Source organism: Eptesicus fuscus, chromosome 15 (genome assembly GCF_027574615.1).
Source record: "Eptesicus fuscus isolate TK198812 chromosome 15, DD_ASM_mEF_20220401, whole genome shotgun sequence".
NCBI classification, from domain to species: Eukaryota; Metazoa; Chordata; class Mammalia; order Chiroptera; family Vespertilionidae; genus Eptesicus; species Eptesicus fuscus.
This window is the reverse complement of record NC_072487.1, coordinates 70,617,163-70,632,711: the sequence shown is the minus strand read 5'-3', so window position 1 is coordinate 70,632,711 and position 15,549 is coordinate 70,617,163. Positions and strand designations below refer to the sequence as shown.

Sequence of the window (15,549 nt, the reverse complement as noted above, 5' to 3'; positions counted from 1 at the left end):
GCCAGATGCTGCTCTGCACATGTGGTCTAATTAGACGGCGCTCCTGCCTCCGCCTCCCTCCCTGCACTCACACACGACGGTCTCCCTTTTCCCTCCCTCCCTCCTACGAATCCTCGGCCTCACACCCTCAGTCAGTCTGTCTTGCTCTCCACCCTGTTGGTCTCTTTCTCAGAAGTGTTCCTGTTGCCTTATCTGCAGTGAATAATTCATCAGCAGCATCAGAGTGCCGGCGCTGACCCAGGCACTGTGCTAGGAACTGCAGGTGCAGAGACAAACAAGCCACTGCCCCGACCCTCACGGAGGCTGCCATCCAGTGCGGGCCCACGGCAGCCAGGCAGTGCAGTTGGTGGCAGTCAGTGCTGTAGTGGGTGAGCACAGAGGCTGTGGAACCCAGAGCAGGGGCCTAACCCAGCGCGAGGCAGGGAGAAGGCCAGGGGAGTGTCCCAGGGCCTGTCCCCTAGTGCGTCCTTCACAGACGAGACGGGGCTTCACATCCTGAGAAAGCAGGGGTAGGAAGACTTCCTGGCAGAGGGCACAGCACATGCAAAGGCAGGAGACGTACAGACCCGTCGGGAGAACTGTAACTGGCTCCCAGTTATGGGAACGCCGGGTGCTGGGGAAGCGGGGAGCTGAGGTTGGGGAGATGCACAGGGTCACACCTTGGAAGGCTTCTCTCCAAGCATGCACTCCACTTGGATCTGCAGGGTTGGGGGCCAAGGGAGGGGGAGTGCCATGGTGGCTGCTGGAGTAGCCTGGCCTGTGGGGGAGGATTCGAGGATGAGGCTCCCAGTAAATGCAGCCCCTTCGGTAAGTCTCCCTGTGAGTGAAGTTCACTCCTCGGACACGGGAGGCTCCGTTCAGGGCTGGGTGGGTGACTCAGGGCAGGCTGCCAGCACGTGCTGAGTAATAATTTTTTCCATCTTTCTCAGCAGTTCTGTATTCTACGGGTCCAGCGTCCACCACCTCTCAGATCTCTGGCTCTCAGGGAAGATACCCCCAAATAAGAAAGGAGAGAATCAGCATCTCTCTCACTCACCCCATCCGGGATGTGCCCCTTAAACCCCAGAGCCACCAGCTCCGTGTCATCCCAGCCCTGCTCCTGCGCTCATGCCCACCTCTGCTCTCCCATCTAGCGAGTGCCTGCACCTCCCTGGGGCTCGGTTTTATATCACTTTGTCCCCATGTGGACTTCCTTAGGTGACACCCCACCCCAACAGTCACCCTGGCTGTGCTCTTCCAGCACCCCAGTCACAGGCGTTTGTTGAGTGACAGGTGCAGAAGGTTCCGGCAAGATGTAACACCCAGCTGTCAAGGGGCATCTGAAAGAGCTGTTAGGACAGTCACCTCCATTGAGCACCTGGTGTGTGCTACTCAGTATCGGCCCCTTGACAAATGGTGAATCACTTGAAACCTCTCAATATGAAGTAGGTAATATCCCCAACTAACAGATGAGGAAACTGAGGCTCACAGAGGCTCTCTTGCATTCCCCATTCTGGGCTGCACTGAACCTCTTTGGAGTTCCCAGGCACTACATGATCTAGAGACTGGACTCCTTGGGCTGCGGCTGTACTATGTGCAAAGGGACATTTTTGTGTGGAAAATTATCTGCTGTGTCTTGAATTCCCTGAAAACCCAGAGAAAAATGTGTTTGGGCAACTGAGCATGCTCAGATGCTGTGGGGTGTGGTGGGAAGAGCCTGCCTGGGCTGTGGGGTCAGACAGAACTGACCTCAAGTACAGCTCTGGCTCTTCCCAGCTCCATGGCCTTGGACAAGTCAAGTCCCCTCCCTCTGCAAGATGAGGCTAAAGAGCCTCTCAGTGGGGTCATTGTGCAGATCCAGCCCTCAGCCCCAGGCATCCTGTGCCTGCTGAGTCCCACTCACAGAAGACAGCTTCCTGGGTCCTTTTCTCCTTTCTCTGATTCTGGTCTTGACTCCACTGGCCCAACATGTGTCCTGGGCATGTGGTGCAAACAGGTGCAGCCTCGGTGGCTGAGCCAGGAGGTGTTTGGTACTGAGATAGCGGCGAGTTTGCGTGGTTTCCCTTCTGGGAAGAGAGCTGTGGCTGTGCTGCAGCTCGGGGTGGCCACCAGCTCACCTTGTCAGCTCCCCCCGTGACCAGCCGCTGCCCTGGATGGCACTGGATGCTTACAGCATGAGGTACGGATTATTATTTCCGGCATATCAGAAAGAAAACGAGGTCCCAAGAGGTGACATGGCTTCTGCACGCATGCTGTGGAGCGAGAGCTCACACTCGTTTCTCCAAAGCCCACTCCCTTCATCACAGCCTATGGTTCACCACTTTGAATTGCTAGAGCAGCCCCGGTGGCAGCTGATAAGTCAAATACTATCTTGTGATCACTTCTCTTAAAGAGAACGAATATTGTGTTGCATGAGCCCCAGGGCCAGGCAGACTCTGCTGCAAACTCTGGCTCTGTCATTGACCAGCTCAGCAACCTTGGTCAGGTGACTTCACCTTTCTGAGCCTCAATTTCCTTGTCTGTAAAATGGAGAGCCTGACAACACCGACGTCAGTGTTGCCATGAAGACCAAGTGAGATAATGCATGTAAAACCGCCCAGCATGGAGTCAGTGCTCAGTAAGTGGGAGCCGTTTTTAATCACTGCACCTGCGTTCCCTGCCGAGCCGGCTCCCACCTGCATTTCTAATGGAAAGAAAATCTTAAGCTAGTATGCGTGAAGACCCACTTCATTGTGTCTCCTTGGCTTCCACCAGCCTTCCCGCTCATCTGCCATTCCTGCGCTAATCAGAATTTCCTGACTTCTCCCTGTGTGTCTCGGTTAATGCAGAAGGAAGGGGCTGCTGGCACAGAGGAGCCAAGGCGTGGGCCGACGCGCCTGTGATTTGAATGTCTTTACTGTAATCTAGCGAGTGTGGGTGGGGGCTTCTGTCAATACCGGAGCAGCTGGCCAGAATGGGCAAATACTGTCGGCTGGGCCGTCCCTGCCCCTGCAAATCATCGGAGTAGCTTTTGTCAGGCACCCACATTTCCCCAACTTAAATCACCCGCACTGTGCGCCAGCTTCACAATAACACATTGATTCTTTGTTTAGGGCTCGTTACAGTGGCAGGGGCCCAGGCTGGGAGTCTGTCCCTGGTGTTCCTCGGCTCGCGCACAAGTGGTTCAGAAGGCTGTCTTGGTCCTGTCAGCCCAAAATGTGGCTTGGCCCAGCCCAACCAGAGCCATCTGACTGTGGCCGTGCAGCGACCACCTTCCCAAGTCCACCATGGTGGCCCCGAGTGTATAGGTTATGCCTCTGAGGGTGAGGGGAGAGCATGCTTGGACTTGGGAGTCATTCAGACCCACTAGCTCTGGGACCTTGGGCCAAGCACTTGGCCTTGTGGGACTCCTTTCCTCATCTATAAAATGGGAGACGTGTGAACATCGAATTCTGGCGAGGATTCAGTGAGCATGGCGGGCAGGTTGGTCCAGAGCGAGGGCTCAGTTGACACTGGGTCCCTTCTCCCTAAACTCCTGCCTGCGTCAGGCTGACCCGGAGTTACTGTAATCTAATCCTGCTGTCCCTACCCTCCCTCCTGCCCTGCCTTCCAGTGAGGATCTGGCGTTCACCACACTCAGCCTTCTCGGTGTCGGCGGGAATTCACCTTGGTTCCTGACCCTGTGAGGAGCTGGCCTTCAGACTCAGTTCTGGATGTGGTGCTGAGGCCCGAGCAGGAGGCTCAGAGGGGAATTTCCACGTGGCCAGTGGGGCAGTATTGGCTCCTGTGAGAGATGATAAATCACCTTTCACACTTACAAGCAAGGTTCTTGGCTGTGCTGCACTTCAGCCAATGACTACAATGTTTTCTTGGGAATTTGGAGACATTTAAACAAAATGCAACCCGGTTGGGGCCAGATTCCCTGGCTGCTTTATTCTAGTTCTTTTTTCTTAAATTGTAAAAAATGAATATTGATTGGTGTAGGCACCAATCATTTCTACCTACACCAGTGGTCCTCAGACTTGACTACAATGGAGTCACCCGGGGAGTTTTAGAAACTACCTGGCACTGGGGACTTTAAAAGTGGGCCTGGTGCTTCCATTGCATGGCCAAGGTCGAGCTCTGCTAACCATCATCTAGTGCCTTCCTGTTTACCCCCGGCGATCCGCTGAAGCAGGTCGTCTTCCCCACATTACAGGATGCACACAGGGGCAGTGTCCTGTCTTCTTCTGAAGTGGCACAGGTGACACACACTGCTCGCCAGCCACTGGGGGTGGATCAGAGCCTGCCTGCCAGGAGCTGGCATTGGCTGGCGAAGGAGGTGTTGGCGTAGGGACATGGAAAGCGTCAGGTAGGGTTTTCACAAAGAGGTAACAGGAAGAGAGGAGCCAGAGCCATGAGGGTGCGTGCAGAGGTTGGGAGGCGGTCGACACTCCAGAATTACTCAAACAAAACAGGTTGTGGACAAGGTGAATGGGATGTCATAAAAAGAAAAGTCAGCTGGAGAGGGTCCCAAGGGCCTTGAGGGTCGTGCTCAAGAGTTTAGAAACCCCACTTCCATCAACCCACAAACTTGCCTGAAACTGCTCTATGCTGCCGAGTCAGGTGGCAAACAGAGCCGAGCGCCAGAGCCCCTTCTGAGTATTCAGCCTGTGAAGGGACAGGAGAGAAAAGAAGTGTGAGCCCTGGACGGGCCCTACCGGTGTGTGACCTGGCAGCCCCAGGGCCCTGCCCCGGGTTCAGTGTTCTGCTGTCTCATCTTGAGATTCTTTATGTTTACCTTTGAACCTGTTGGGGGAGTGAGGTCTGATGGGACAGTGGCGTGCAAGCATGTGCAGAGCAGACACCCACATGCCCTTCCTCCGCAGAGCTGTGCCACCCCAATGTAGCTTCTCGATGCCCCATGGCACGGAGTTCCAGTGCCGCCCCCCCCATAAGTGGATAGTTCAGCAAGACTTGGCGCGCTTACGAGGCCAGCGTGTGCAGGTCTAAGACTGGGCAATGGGGCACTGACAGCCCCTGGAGGCCAGCTTGGCTTCCACAGTGAGAGAAGGCATGGTGTTCTAAGGAACATGAGTGACCACGGAAACCCATAGAGTTCTTACTCATGTTACTGCCTTGTACTAGCCAGCCACTTACTGTGAAAATTATGTCATGGAAGGAGAGGAAAAGATGGAGCAACCACAGTTGCTTGTCCTTTCTCCTCGGTGAGGCAAAGGTAGAGAACGGTAGTAGATTGTGCGCAAGTCAAGAACTGAAATAACAGTTGAGTTCGTTTTTGTGCGGCATTTCTACTGCCTGGTAAGAAGAAAATACAAATGCATATACTCATTACAAAATATGACTCCACATATGTTAACATTTAAAACTGGCACTGCACAATATAAAATTGAACAGTAAAATTCTTGCTAATAATTTAAATTTTTATTTTCCTTTACATAGAATGACATTAAATAGTAAATTTTAAAAACACCACGATAGGTCTAGAAAGAAACCACAAATGAAAGAAAAAAAGCTTTATATTTTAGTACGAGTTTTAGACTTAACAGTCCTTTTTTCCTGCGTTTTCATTTTGCATTGAGTTCCCCAAATTATGTTCTAGTCCTGGTAAAACCCAATCTCTGCACTCAAGAAGATGGCTATTTGTGGAAAATATATGTGGAGTATCTATTTGTTGTAATCTGTTTCAATCACCCAAGCAATCCTATGAGATGGGCCAGCATTGAGTAATCGTCACAGATGAGGAAAGACAGGTCACCTGAGGTCACATAGCTGGTATGGTCACGTGTGGTCCTGGTCTTTCTGACACCAAGACATCTTCTCTCTCCACCTTGTTGTGTTACCTTAAATGGATCAAACTTTTAAACCAATGTTTTAAGTTTTTAAAGGTGCCTTTTCCAGAAATAACAAAACCCGCCCTCTGCTGTGCCAGTTGTCATGCTGTGCTGTAGTTGTTTGTTCCCAAACCAGGCAGAGTTCCTTGATAACAGCAGCTTTGATTTTTGACATTTTATTATGAAAAATTTCAAATCTTTACAAAATAAATGAACTTCCATGTACCCATTGCTCACCTTCCACAATTATAAACATTCCGTCATTCTTTCTTTTTTTTTTTTCAGATTTAAAGAAAAAAATTTTAATTATGGTAAAATATACATTACATAAACTTTATGCTGTAACCATTTTTAAGTGTACAGTTCAGTGGCAATTAAATACATTCACATTGTTGTGAAATAATCACCACCATCGATCTCCCAAACTTTTATCATCTTGCAAACCTGAAGCTCTGTCCCCATTAAACAACAACTCGCCATTCTCCACCCTCCAGCCCCTGGCAACCCCCCTTCTACTTTCTGTCTCTGTGACACTGATGCTCTGTTGTGGAATCGGACAGTATTTGTCCTTTTGCAACTGGCTTATTGCACTTAGCATGATGTCTTCAAGGTTCATCGATATTGTAGCATGTACCAGAAATTCCTGCCTTTTTAAGGCTGAACAATATTCATTGTATGTATATTTTGTTTATCCATCTGTGACACTTGGGTCGCTTCCATCTTTTGGCTATTGTGAATAATGCTGCTGTCAACATAACATTCTGCTGTTCTGTCATCTATACCCTCATCCGCTCCCACCCCTCACTGGATTATTAATATTACTCAGAGGAACTATATTGTGTTCATCTTTATATTCTCCTAACATAGAGCCTGGCACGTAGTAGGTGTTTCTTAAATGTTTGGATGGATGAATTGCTTTTTTAAAAATTTTATTTTAAACAAGGCCCATAAAGAGAGAACACCTTTTTTCTCTTACTTTACTAGTAAGTCAGATAAAATCTTGATAAAAGTTAAATTTATGAGAGAAAATAAGAATTTAATACTTTATATGGATCAGCAGAACAAGAAAAGTTGCTGAAAAATCTGATGGGAGATTTTATTTTTATGCCAGTAGCTACAATGCTGTGGGTAAAATCCATTTATTTCTGGAAACATCAAAAAAATCTTTGGAATTGCCAACTTCACCTGTTAACAAAGATTGACTCATTAATAATGGGATTTTCTACTGACTCCATATGTCGAGAGGATGAGATGAGAGTAAACTTAGCGTTTTGTGACAGACAAAGTTCCTGATAGGGTTAAGCAACTGTGTTTAACTGTCCTGCGGGTCATAGATGGAAAACTCTAATTCAATCTAAGTTTGATAGCTTGCGCCTGGCTTCCCTGGATTAATGTCACTATCAGCCAGGAGCCCCAGCTCCTAGAGTGTCGCCTAAGAAGACAAAAGGTTTATTTAATCAGCCTAACAGGAGAACTCAATCCGCACTTCTTACAAAGGAGGGAATTAGCAAGACACCTTGCCTTTCTTCCACTGCAGAGAGTGGGCTGGGGCGGCGGGGAGGGGGGTGAGGGGGGTCAGTTCAGCTGCAGGAAGCAGCTGGACAAGCTGGTGGAAGGAAGGGACTTGGCATCCTGGAAGGCCCATGGCAGTAAGACCCTTCACACCTGCTCACCTGCTCCCAGGAGCCGCTTGTCTCTGAGTGGCTGGTGCTTTGAGGGTTCAGCAGGAGAACCTGAGGGGTTCCACCTTTGAGAAGACCTCTCCTGCTCTCCAGCAGATGCCCGAGTGCAAACAGTTAGAACTAAGGTCAGAGAAGTGGGCCATATGGGTGTACCTGGGCTTCAGAGGCCACTAGGGTACAAAGCCCCATTTCTGCCATTTACAGGTTATGTGATCTTGGGCAAGTTGCCTTGCCTCAGTTATTCTGTAAAGATTAGGTGAAATGTTAATAATTGTCATTTTCTTAGATAGGAACTTCAGCCCTAGCTGGTTTGGCTCAGTGGATAGAGCATCGGCCTGTGGACTGAAGGGTCCCAAGTTTGATTCCGGTCAAGGGCACATGCCCGGGTTGTGAGCTCGATTCCCAGTAGCAGGTGTGCGGGAGGCAGCCAATCAATGATTCTCATCATTGATGTTTCTATCTCTCGCTCTCCCTTCCTCTCTGAAATCAATAACAATATGTCACAAAAAAAAAAAAAAAAAAAAAGAAGGGAACTCCAGGGGAATGAGCCCTCTGTGCCTGTTGCCAGGCAGACCTTTATACAGGACCCTGGTACAGTGTCCCTGCCTCTCAGCAGGGTTAGGACAGCGCCCTCAATGGGTGGAGCGTGCCCACGTAATTCCTGTTCACCCTTCCAGGCTCCACTACATGTGCCCACAGTCACATGTCCTGCCCTGCTGCCCTGGGAGGACTAGCCTTTTCCCCTTCTGACTCCTGTGGACCTGTCGTGCCCCCACACACACCCCAGGAGCACTGTACTGGGTGCTAGTATTTATCTCCACGTCGACTGACACCGCTGATGCTGTTCTTCAAGCTCTTTGCAGAAAAAGTCCCCAGTGTCACATTTCTCCTGAATCTTTCCACTGTGCCCATGTGCTTTGGTCTGTTTTTATGACGCAGACATCTGATCCAGGAGAGTGTCACCTCCAGTAAGAAGACAACAGGCCCAAAATGTTTGTGTCCCCCTAGGGATGAGATTCTTGCTCTCCTGCAGCTAAATCCTGCCTCGGGCTACCCTCACCTACAGATCCAGCTGCAAACTCTTGCATTTATTGATCCCTCAGTGGACTTCTCCTTCCTGGCAATGCTGAGCCCAAACTCCAGAGTGAATGCTAACAACTCAACAAGCATTTCCTCGAGCAGCTCTCAACTCCCTGGACACAAGTGTCACCCACCTGGCATTGTGCTTTGAGTCCTCTTTACCTGTCAGGCGAGCGGTGGCTCTGCCCCACAGAGACTGCAGGGCTCCTGTGATGGGAACCAGAGTCATGCTCATTCTGTGGTTCTTTAACCCCATCCCTGGGCTTCCAATGGGGGCTGGGCCCTACACTGTCCCCAGGGAGTGTAGAGATGAATCCAGCAGGGCCTATGCCCTCTCCAGATCCTGGTCACAGGGGATGCTGGTGCAGATTACCCAACCCCCAGGGGTGCACGAGGCACTGTGGGAGCACCAAGCAGGGGTGAGTGGCTGTGGCAAAAAGACCTGTGCTTACGAGAAGGTTAGTCCACGTGGAAGGAATAAAACTGGCAAAAGCAAGGAAGCAAGTGGGAAAGGACATGACCTGTGATTAGGAGGTGCATTTGGAGCATAAGGTATTTGGGAGGCCGCGGAAAGGGACACAGAAAGGCTCTGGAAACGTAAGCGAGGGTCTGCTCAGGAAAGGTTTGTGTGCCCAGCTAAGGAGCTAAGACTTTCCTTTCCTCTCCCACCATGACCCATGTATGTGACACACGTGTCACCAGGTGTACAATGTTGAGCAAAGCAGGTACCCTTCCTGCACACATATAGCCTAGTGCCGTGGTCGGCAAACTACGGCTCGCAAGCCACATGCAGCTCTTTGGCCCCTTGAGTGTGGCTCTTCCACAAAATACTACGGACTGGGCGAATCTATTTTGAAGAAGTGGCGTTAGAAGAAGTTTAAGTTTAAAAAATTGGGCTCTCGAAAGAAATTTCAATCGTTGTACTGTTGATATTTGGCTCTGTTGACTAATGAGTTTGCCGACCACTGGCCTAGTGGAAGAAGCAGACATTAATCAAACGATCAAATGTAACGTCTCTGCAAAATTCTTGACTAGGACAGTGACACGACGCAATCTGCATTTTAAAGTCACTTCTACCTGAAGAATCGGAGGCACTGGGAGGAATGACACAGGCAAGGGGCATGGAGTTAAACCTCCACAGCTCAGTGCCAGTCGTGGGATGGAGAGCAGGGACAAACCTGAGAGATTTCACTGGTAAACGGGAAGGAATAGGAAGTCTGATAGGTCTACTGTGGGTAGGTATGGATAATGATGGAAGGAAGGAAGGAAGGAAGAGAGGGAAGGAGAAAAGAAAGAAGGAAGGAAGAAGAAAGAAATAAAGGAATAGAGAAAAAGAAAGAAAGGTAGATAGATTTGGGGTGCAATCCAAATGGGATAATAATTAGGGAGTTGGGCCATTTTGAGTTTAAAGTGCTAGTGGGCCATCCAGGTGGGAATGGTGACATAGCTTTGGAACTCAAAAAGACATCAGAACTGACGCTATTTATTAGGAGTCTTTTAGCGTGTGAGCTCCACGGTGCTGATGGAGATCACCTGGAGAGAAGTCATTGCCCTGCTCTGGTCCCAAGGGTGAGAAGCAGAACCTCAGGCCACAGAATGGCCTTCCGCTGGGCTAGCTGGTTATCACCAGCTAATTCCTCGAAAGAAAGGTGTAAAGTCACACCAGTAATAAATGGCATGAAAGCTCTGTCTTCCCCTGAGGAACTGGTAGGCTTTTTTCTCATAGACAATGTAAGATTTGCATTGTTTCCCTTTTTGCTTCAACAACCAGGAAGCTCAGAGCTGATTTTGTAATTTAATTTTAGAAATCCTATACTCTTTTCCCAAATAATTAACATTTTATATATTTGTCTTTTCCAACTCTGCTTTTTTTCTTTGTTCTGTGTGCTCATATAAGCTGCCTCAGATCCTTTGTAAAATTAGGGGTGTAACTGTTAAAAATAAATATTCCCCTCACCCTACCTTTTTTGGGCCATCCTTGCAGCCCTTGTGCAACAAGTCTGCCCAGTTGCTGAGCTAATATTGGCTGGATTGAAGCAGGAGGAACTCTTGGAATTTATAACAGCTAGACAGTAAATTTAACACTTAGGTAACTCATTAAAACAGGATAAAAGTGGAGCTTCATACATCTCTGTGTTTTCCACCAAGTCTGTGAAGCGAGGGGTACCTTTAAGTCAGTTCAAGATATAAAAGTCTGATCTTTCAGAATTAAGAATACCCCGTTAAAACTAAAGCCTTCTCTGTGTGGGTGAGGACTCCGGATCCTTCAAAGAAGGACTGGGGTGTTGACTACAAGATGGGATGTTTGTTAAGCTTAGGGTGTCATTTTCTTGACTCATAAAATGTAGTTTGGTAAAAGCAAACTTCCTTATCAAACAGCATATGCACAAAATTGACTGGATGGTACATTTTCTTTTTAATCATCCCTGCTTTTCATAGAAATAATTATTTTTAAGTGATCATTTGCTATTGGTTAAGATCACTGGGCAAATGGTTTTCAAAGGGTGTTCCACACCTGATGCCTTCGGGACTGTAAGGTGCAGGGAGTGGGGATGGGGTGAGGAGGGGAGACCTCCAAGCCAGAGAGCCCAGCCAGCCGCCAGGGCAGCAAGCTGTTTTATGTAGCGGGGATCCTTCTGCTTCAGGTGCTGTCTGAAGAAGGTCCGGCTTCTAAAAGTGAAAAGTTTGGAAGTCATCGCATTGGAGGGTCCATCCGCTGACTTGCTGTTGGGATATGCAAGGGGTGGGGGTGGGGTTGGAACCCGGCCTTTGGTTCGCACTCTGCCTCCTACCAGCTCTGTGACTTTGGGCAGTGACTTCCTCCCTGACACAGCCTTCTCATCCAGAGATGAGAATGCCATCAACGATAACAGCCACTTCACCAAGAAGATGAGGATCTAATTACTCTAATTAGCAGATGTAGAAGCACCGCCTAGCCTAGCCGAGTTTAAGAGCTGACCCCACGCCCGCTTCCTCTAACCATGCTGTCCCCTTCTCCATTTCCCAGGGGGAGCCAATCACCTTCTGTGAGGAGGACTTCGTGTCCCACTATCGCTCTGGAGCCATGAGGCAGTTCCTGCAGAATGCCACCCAGCTGCAGCTCTTCAAGCAGGTGCCTGGCCTCCCTAGCTTGGCCTGTGTCTGGATTCCTGGGGGGACAGGGTCGGGGTGGGGAGCTGGGGGGAGGAGGGAGGGTTCTGCAGCTGTCTTCACTGAGCACTGAGGCTGCAGGCATGGGTGGGACTCCCACAGCTAAAGAGGGTCTGGGGACAGGGACTGGGTGAGGAGGGTGCTCAGCAACAGGCAGGCCCTGGCAGATAGGCCACGCGGTTGTACAGGTTATCACAGCCCCGCAGCCAGAGTTTGGGAACTCGCTTCTTTGAAACGCGCCGTTCCTAAGGCCCTTCCTGACTTGGCAGGTGTGGCGGGTCCTTGGTCACGCACTGGGTGCCGGCTGAGTGCTGCTGCTCCTTGTTCCCGTGTGCACAGTTCTGTTCTGTTCTTTCCTCCTTAGTTTATTGATGGTAGATTAGACCTTCTCAATTCCGGCGAAGGTTTCAGTGATGTTTTTGAAGAGGAGATCAACATGGGCGAGTATGCTGGTGAGAAGCGTTTTCTTTTCTTCCTGTTCTGCGGGCTGGGCGTGGGAGTAGGGTGTGTTTGGCAAGGAGTGGCAGTGACTTCTTGTTTCCGTCCCTGGGGGTTATGGAGGAACTGATTTCAACCCTGGCCTTGAAGTGCTTGAGGAATTGCTCTTCGTTTCTGATGAGATGCACATTGGCCCTTCTGCGATCCTCCGTGCCAGGGCCAGCATGGTGCCATGGAAAACACATGAGGTGCCACGTTAGGAGACCTAGATTCAGATCAGGACTCTGCCCCTTACTACGGCAGTAACGTGGCTGAGTCCTTTCACCTCTTTCAGCTGAATGTTTCCATCTCTGCGCTGAGAGTGACAGTGCCTGCCTCACAGGACTCCTGTTACAACTAAATCAGAGTCCACGAGGAAAGCTTTGTGCAGTCCCCCGGGACAGACCAGGGCACAGGACCTGCTCAGCCAATGTCTCTTTAAAGTGTGAAAATCATCGCAGTGCCTGGTCTCTGCATACCTTTAGAACTGGAGGGCTCATCCTCTCATGTTTCAGAGGGGGCATCTAACGCCCAGTGGCCAGGCCCCAAGAGGTGTTAGTGGCTGACCCTGCCTCCTGAAACCCCGTCTGGCATGTTTTCCAAGTCCCAAGCCTCAGTCTTTGGCAGCAGAGTAGAAACTAAAAGCAAAATAATAATAGTCAAAGAAGCTGGCCTCTTATTGCTGAGCATGTGTCTGGTCTGGACTATGCTGATCAGCCAGCTGGCCATCCTAAACTCAGAGTCAGGCGCAGTGTCACCTGCAAGAACCCCTTTCACAGGCTGGCTGCTTGGGGAGCATCATCATTGAAGCCAGAGTGGGAGTCCCACGGTTGTCATGGACCGGTGCAAAGCCTCTGTCCAGAGACCTGTGGAGGAGGGATGGACCCAGTTCTGCCCTCGGGGGTTTTAGACTGGTAGGAGAAAGAGACACATAACTAAAGACAAATGCAAACTAAATCTGTGCAGGAGAAGCAGTAGAAGCAGGTTTTTGTACAATTAGAATGGGGCTCTGAAATCTCACTGTGTAAAGAGAGAGCTTCATAGGAGGCAGATTTGAGTAGTTCTCACAGTTGAATGTTTGTTCTGAGGAGAAGATGGGCTTTCTATGTTGTTAAAGTAAGTCAAGCCATTCAGAGCGTCTAGAAAACCTGTTTGCTGATGAGACGTCCTTATCCCACCAGATAAAATGAACAAGTTCCCCAACAACACCTCCTTTTCCTTTCCCTACATGATGCCAGTGCGTGGAGTGCCAAGTGCGTGTCCAGCAGTGTGCTTGCCCTGGGGTGCCTCACAGGGCTTCAGAGAAAATGACTTCGGAAGGAGTGTCCCCATCCACATGAAGGAAGCTTGTAGTGAAAATAACATCTGAGCTGGTGGCTGAGTGCCCTGAGCCCGGGGGAGGAGGGAACAGTGGCCAGAGTTACCGAGGGTGCACAGTCAGGGAGCCCCCAGTCGTTCCTCGAGGTTGGAACACATGGTCCTTAGAAAGGCAGCACTGGATGGAGCGGCAGAGCGTGGGCGGGGCTGAAATGAGGCAATGGGCTCTGGGGTCTGCCCTCTCTCCAGAAGGCACTGGGGAAGACTGGTTTGTACTCGGGGCACTAATGGGATCAGTTCTCTCAGAAAGAAAACCTGTGGCAGCAACTAGCCACTGCTTCCTTCAGGGAGTGGGGCCTGGGAGCCTCCATGTTCTCCATATTTTGAACTTTCCCAGGCCTGCATGGTGAAAGCAATTGGGGAAACTCCTGAGCGCACATCACCGCCTTAAATGACAGCTCTCTGACTCCTCTTTCCCCAGGCAGCGACAGATTGTACCACCAGTGGCTCTCCACGGTCAGGGTAAGTGTGCTCCCCTGCCAGCCACCTGGGCCCTCCTTAGCCTCCTGGCAGCCCTGCTCTTCCCCGCCACCCAGGAGGCTGTCATTCGGCCTGGGGCACTCCCTTCTGTCAGCTGTAGAAGCTTTTGTTTGTAAAGCCAGGTGGAGCTGGCAGGATGAGACTGTCCAAAGTCATCCTGGTGAGGAGAGCCAGGAGAAGCCTTCAGCCCAGGACGCCGGCCAAGGCGTGTCAAGTGGATGTCGTCATCTTAGAGCATTTCTGGGTGTCTCCTTCCAGGGCCAGTGCAAGTGGGAAATTGTCATGGGGGAACCAAAAATACATGCCTCTTGCTGCTCTGCAGTGTGTTTCAGAGCCAAGGCTCCTGGGCAGGGGGAGAACCCATCACTGAGAGACCTTTTCATCCCTCACGATCCTGTGAACAGTGTCTCATTGCGTTAGAAGCCAGGAGCTTAGGGCTTCAGAAGCCACTGAGGAATTCAAAGTCTTGCCTTTCTCTTACGTGGCTTTATCAGTGAGTGTGGACTGCAGGCCTGTGTGCCGGGCACCACGCAGGGGGCGAGGATACAGTGGAGAGCAGACACAGGCCCTGCTCGGGGAAGCTCCCCTCTTGCTCAGGAGGCAGGCACGTAAACAGGCAGCTCCGACATAATGTGATAAGTGTTCTCCCTGCTCCTGGGCCAAGTGTGCTGCTGCCAAGGCGGGTCTTTGGAAGTGGCTGCAGTTGGCCGAGAGTAAGCCGCTCCTCAGTGAAAGACTTCCTTTGTTCTTCCGGGATGGCCAAACACGGCACTTGGCAAACCATAGATGAGCAATAAGGACTTGTTGATGGATTGATAAAGAGAGTTTTACTATTCCAAAGGACCATTGAAACTGAATACTGAGTAATTTTGGAAAGCAGTATGGAATAAATGAGTAGGTGAAATTTTCATATTGTCCTGCAACATAGAATGCTTTCTAGGTCAAACTGTAATGTTTTTAATTAAAGCTCAAAATTTTTAATATGGACAGTCCCCAAAAATTGTGCTAAAAGTTGATCCCACTAACTACATTACTATATCTTATTCTTTCATATATTCACTGGGTCCAGTCTCTCTCTCTATTCGAGTCTGTTGGAATTATCTTTCTGAACCACCACCAATCTGATTATTTGATGCATTTTATTAAAAATCCTCTAGAGTGTAGACTCCTGATCCTGGCCTTCGAAAGCTGACCCCATCTGGCCCCTACTCGCCATCCCTCCCATGATACATGGAGCACTTGTCACTCACAGACACCCTGGCCTGTCCGCTTCTGCCCTTGTGCTTGTGCTATTTCCTACCCCTAGGGATATTCTTACCCTTCCTATCCCCACATGAACTCCTGCTCATCCTTCACGGACCAGGCCAAATGTTTCATTCTCTAAAACCTTCTCTGACCTTGCAAACGATGAGTTTCCTCCACACTGCTGTGCACACAGTCAGCACAGCTCTCACCACCTCAGGTTGAAGTTGCTTACCCTGGTGTACTCCCTGGACTGGAGATCTCTGAAG

General features: G+C 50.0%; 1 protein-coding gene across 4 annotated transcripts in view; it reads left to right on the top strand.

The window, feature by feature from the left end:
• Positions 1 to 15,549, top strand: part of DENND1A (DENN domain containing 1A) — a 463,104-nt gene that overhangs the window by 388,836 nt on the left and 58,719 nt on the right. For all 4 annotated transcript variants that reach the window (XM_054726915.1, XM_054726917.1, XM_054726916.1 and 1 more), the window contains 3 exons: positions 11,562 to 11,666; positions 12,069 to 12,156; positions 13,980 to 14,020. In XM_054726915.1, coding sequence (XP_054582890.1) covers positions 11,562 to 11,666; positions 12,069 to 12,156; positions 13,980 to 14,020 — 234 coding nt within the window. The remainder of the gene's footprint in view (positions 1 to 11,561; positions 11,667 to 12,068; positions 12,157 to 13,979; positions 14,021 to 15,549) is intronic.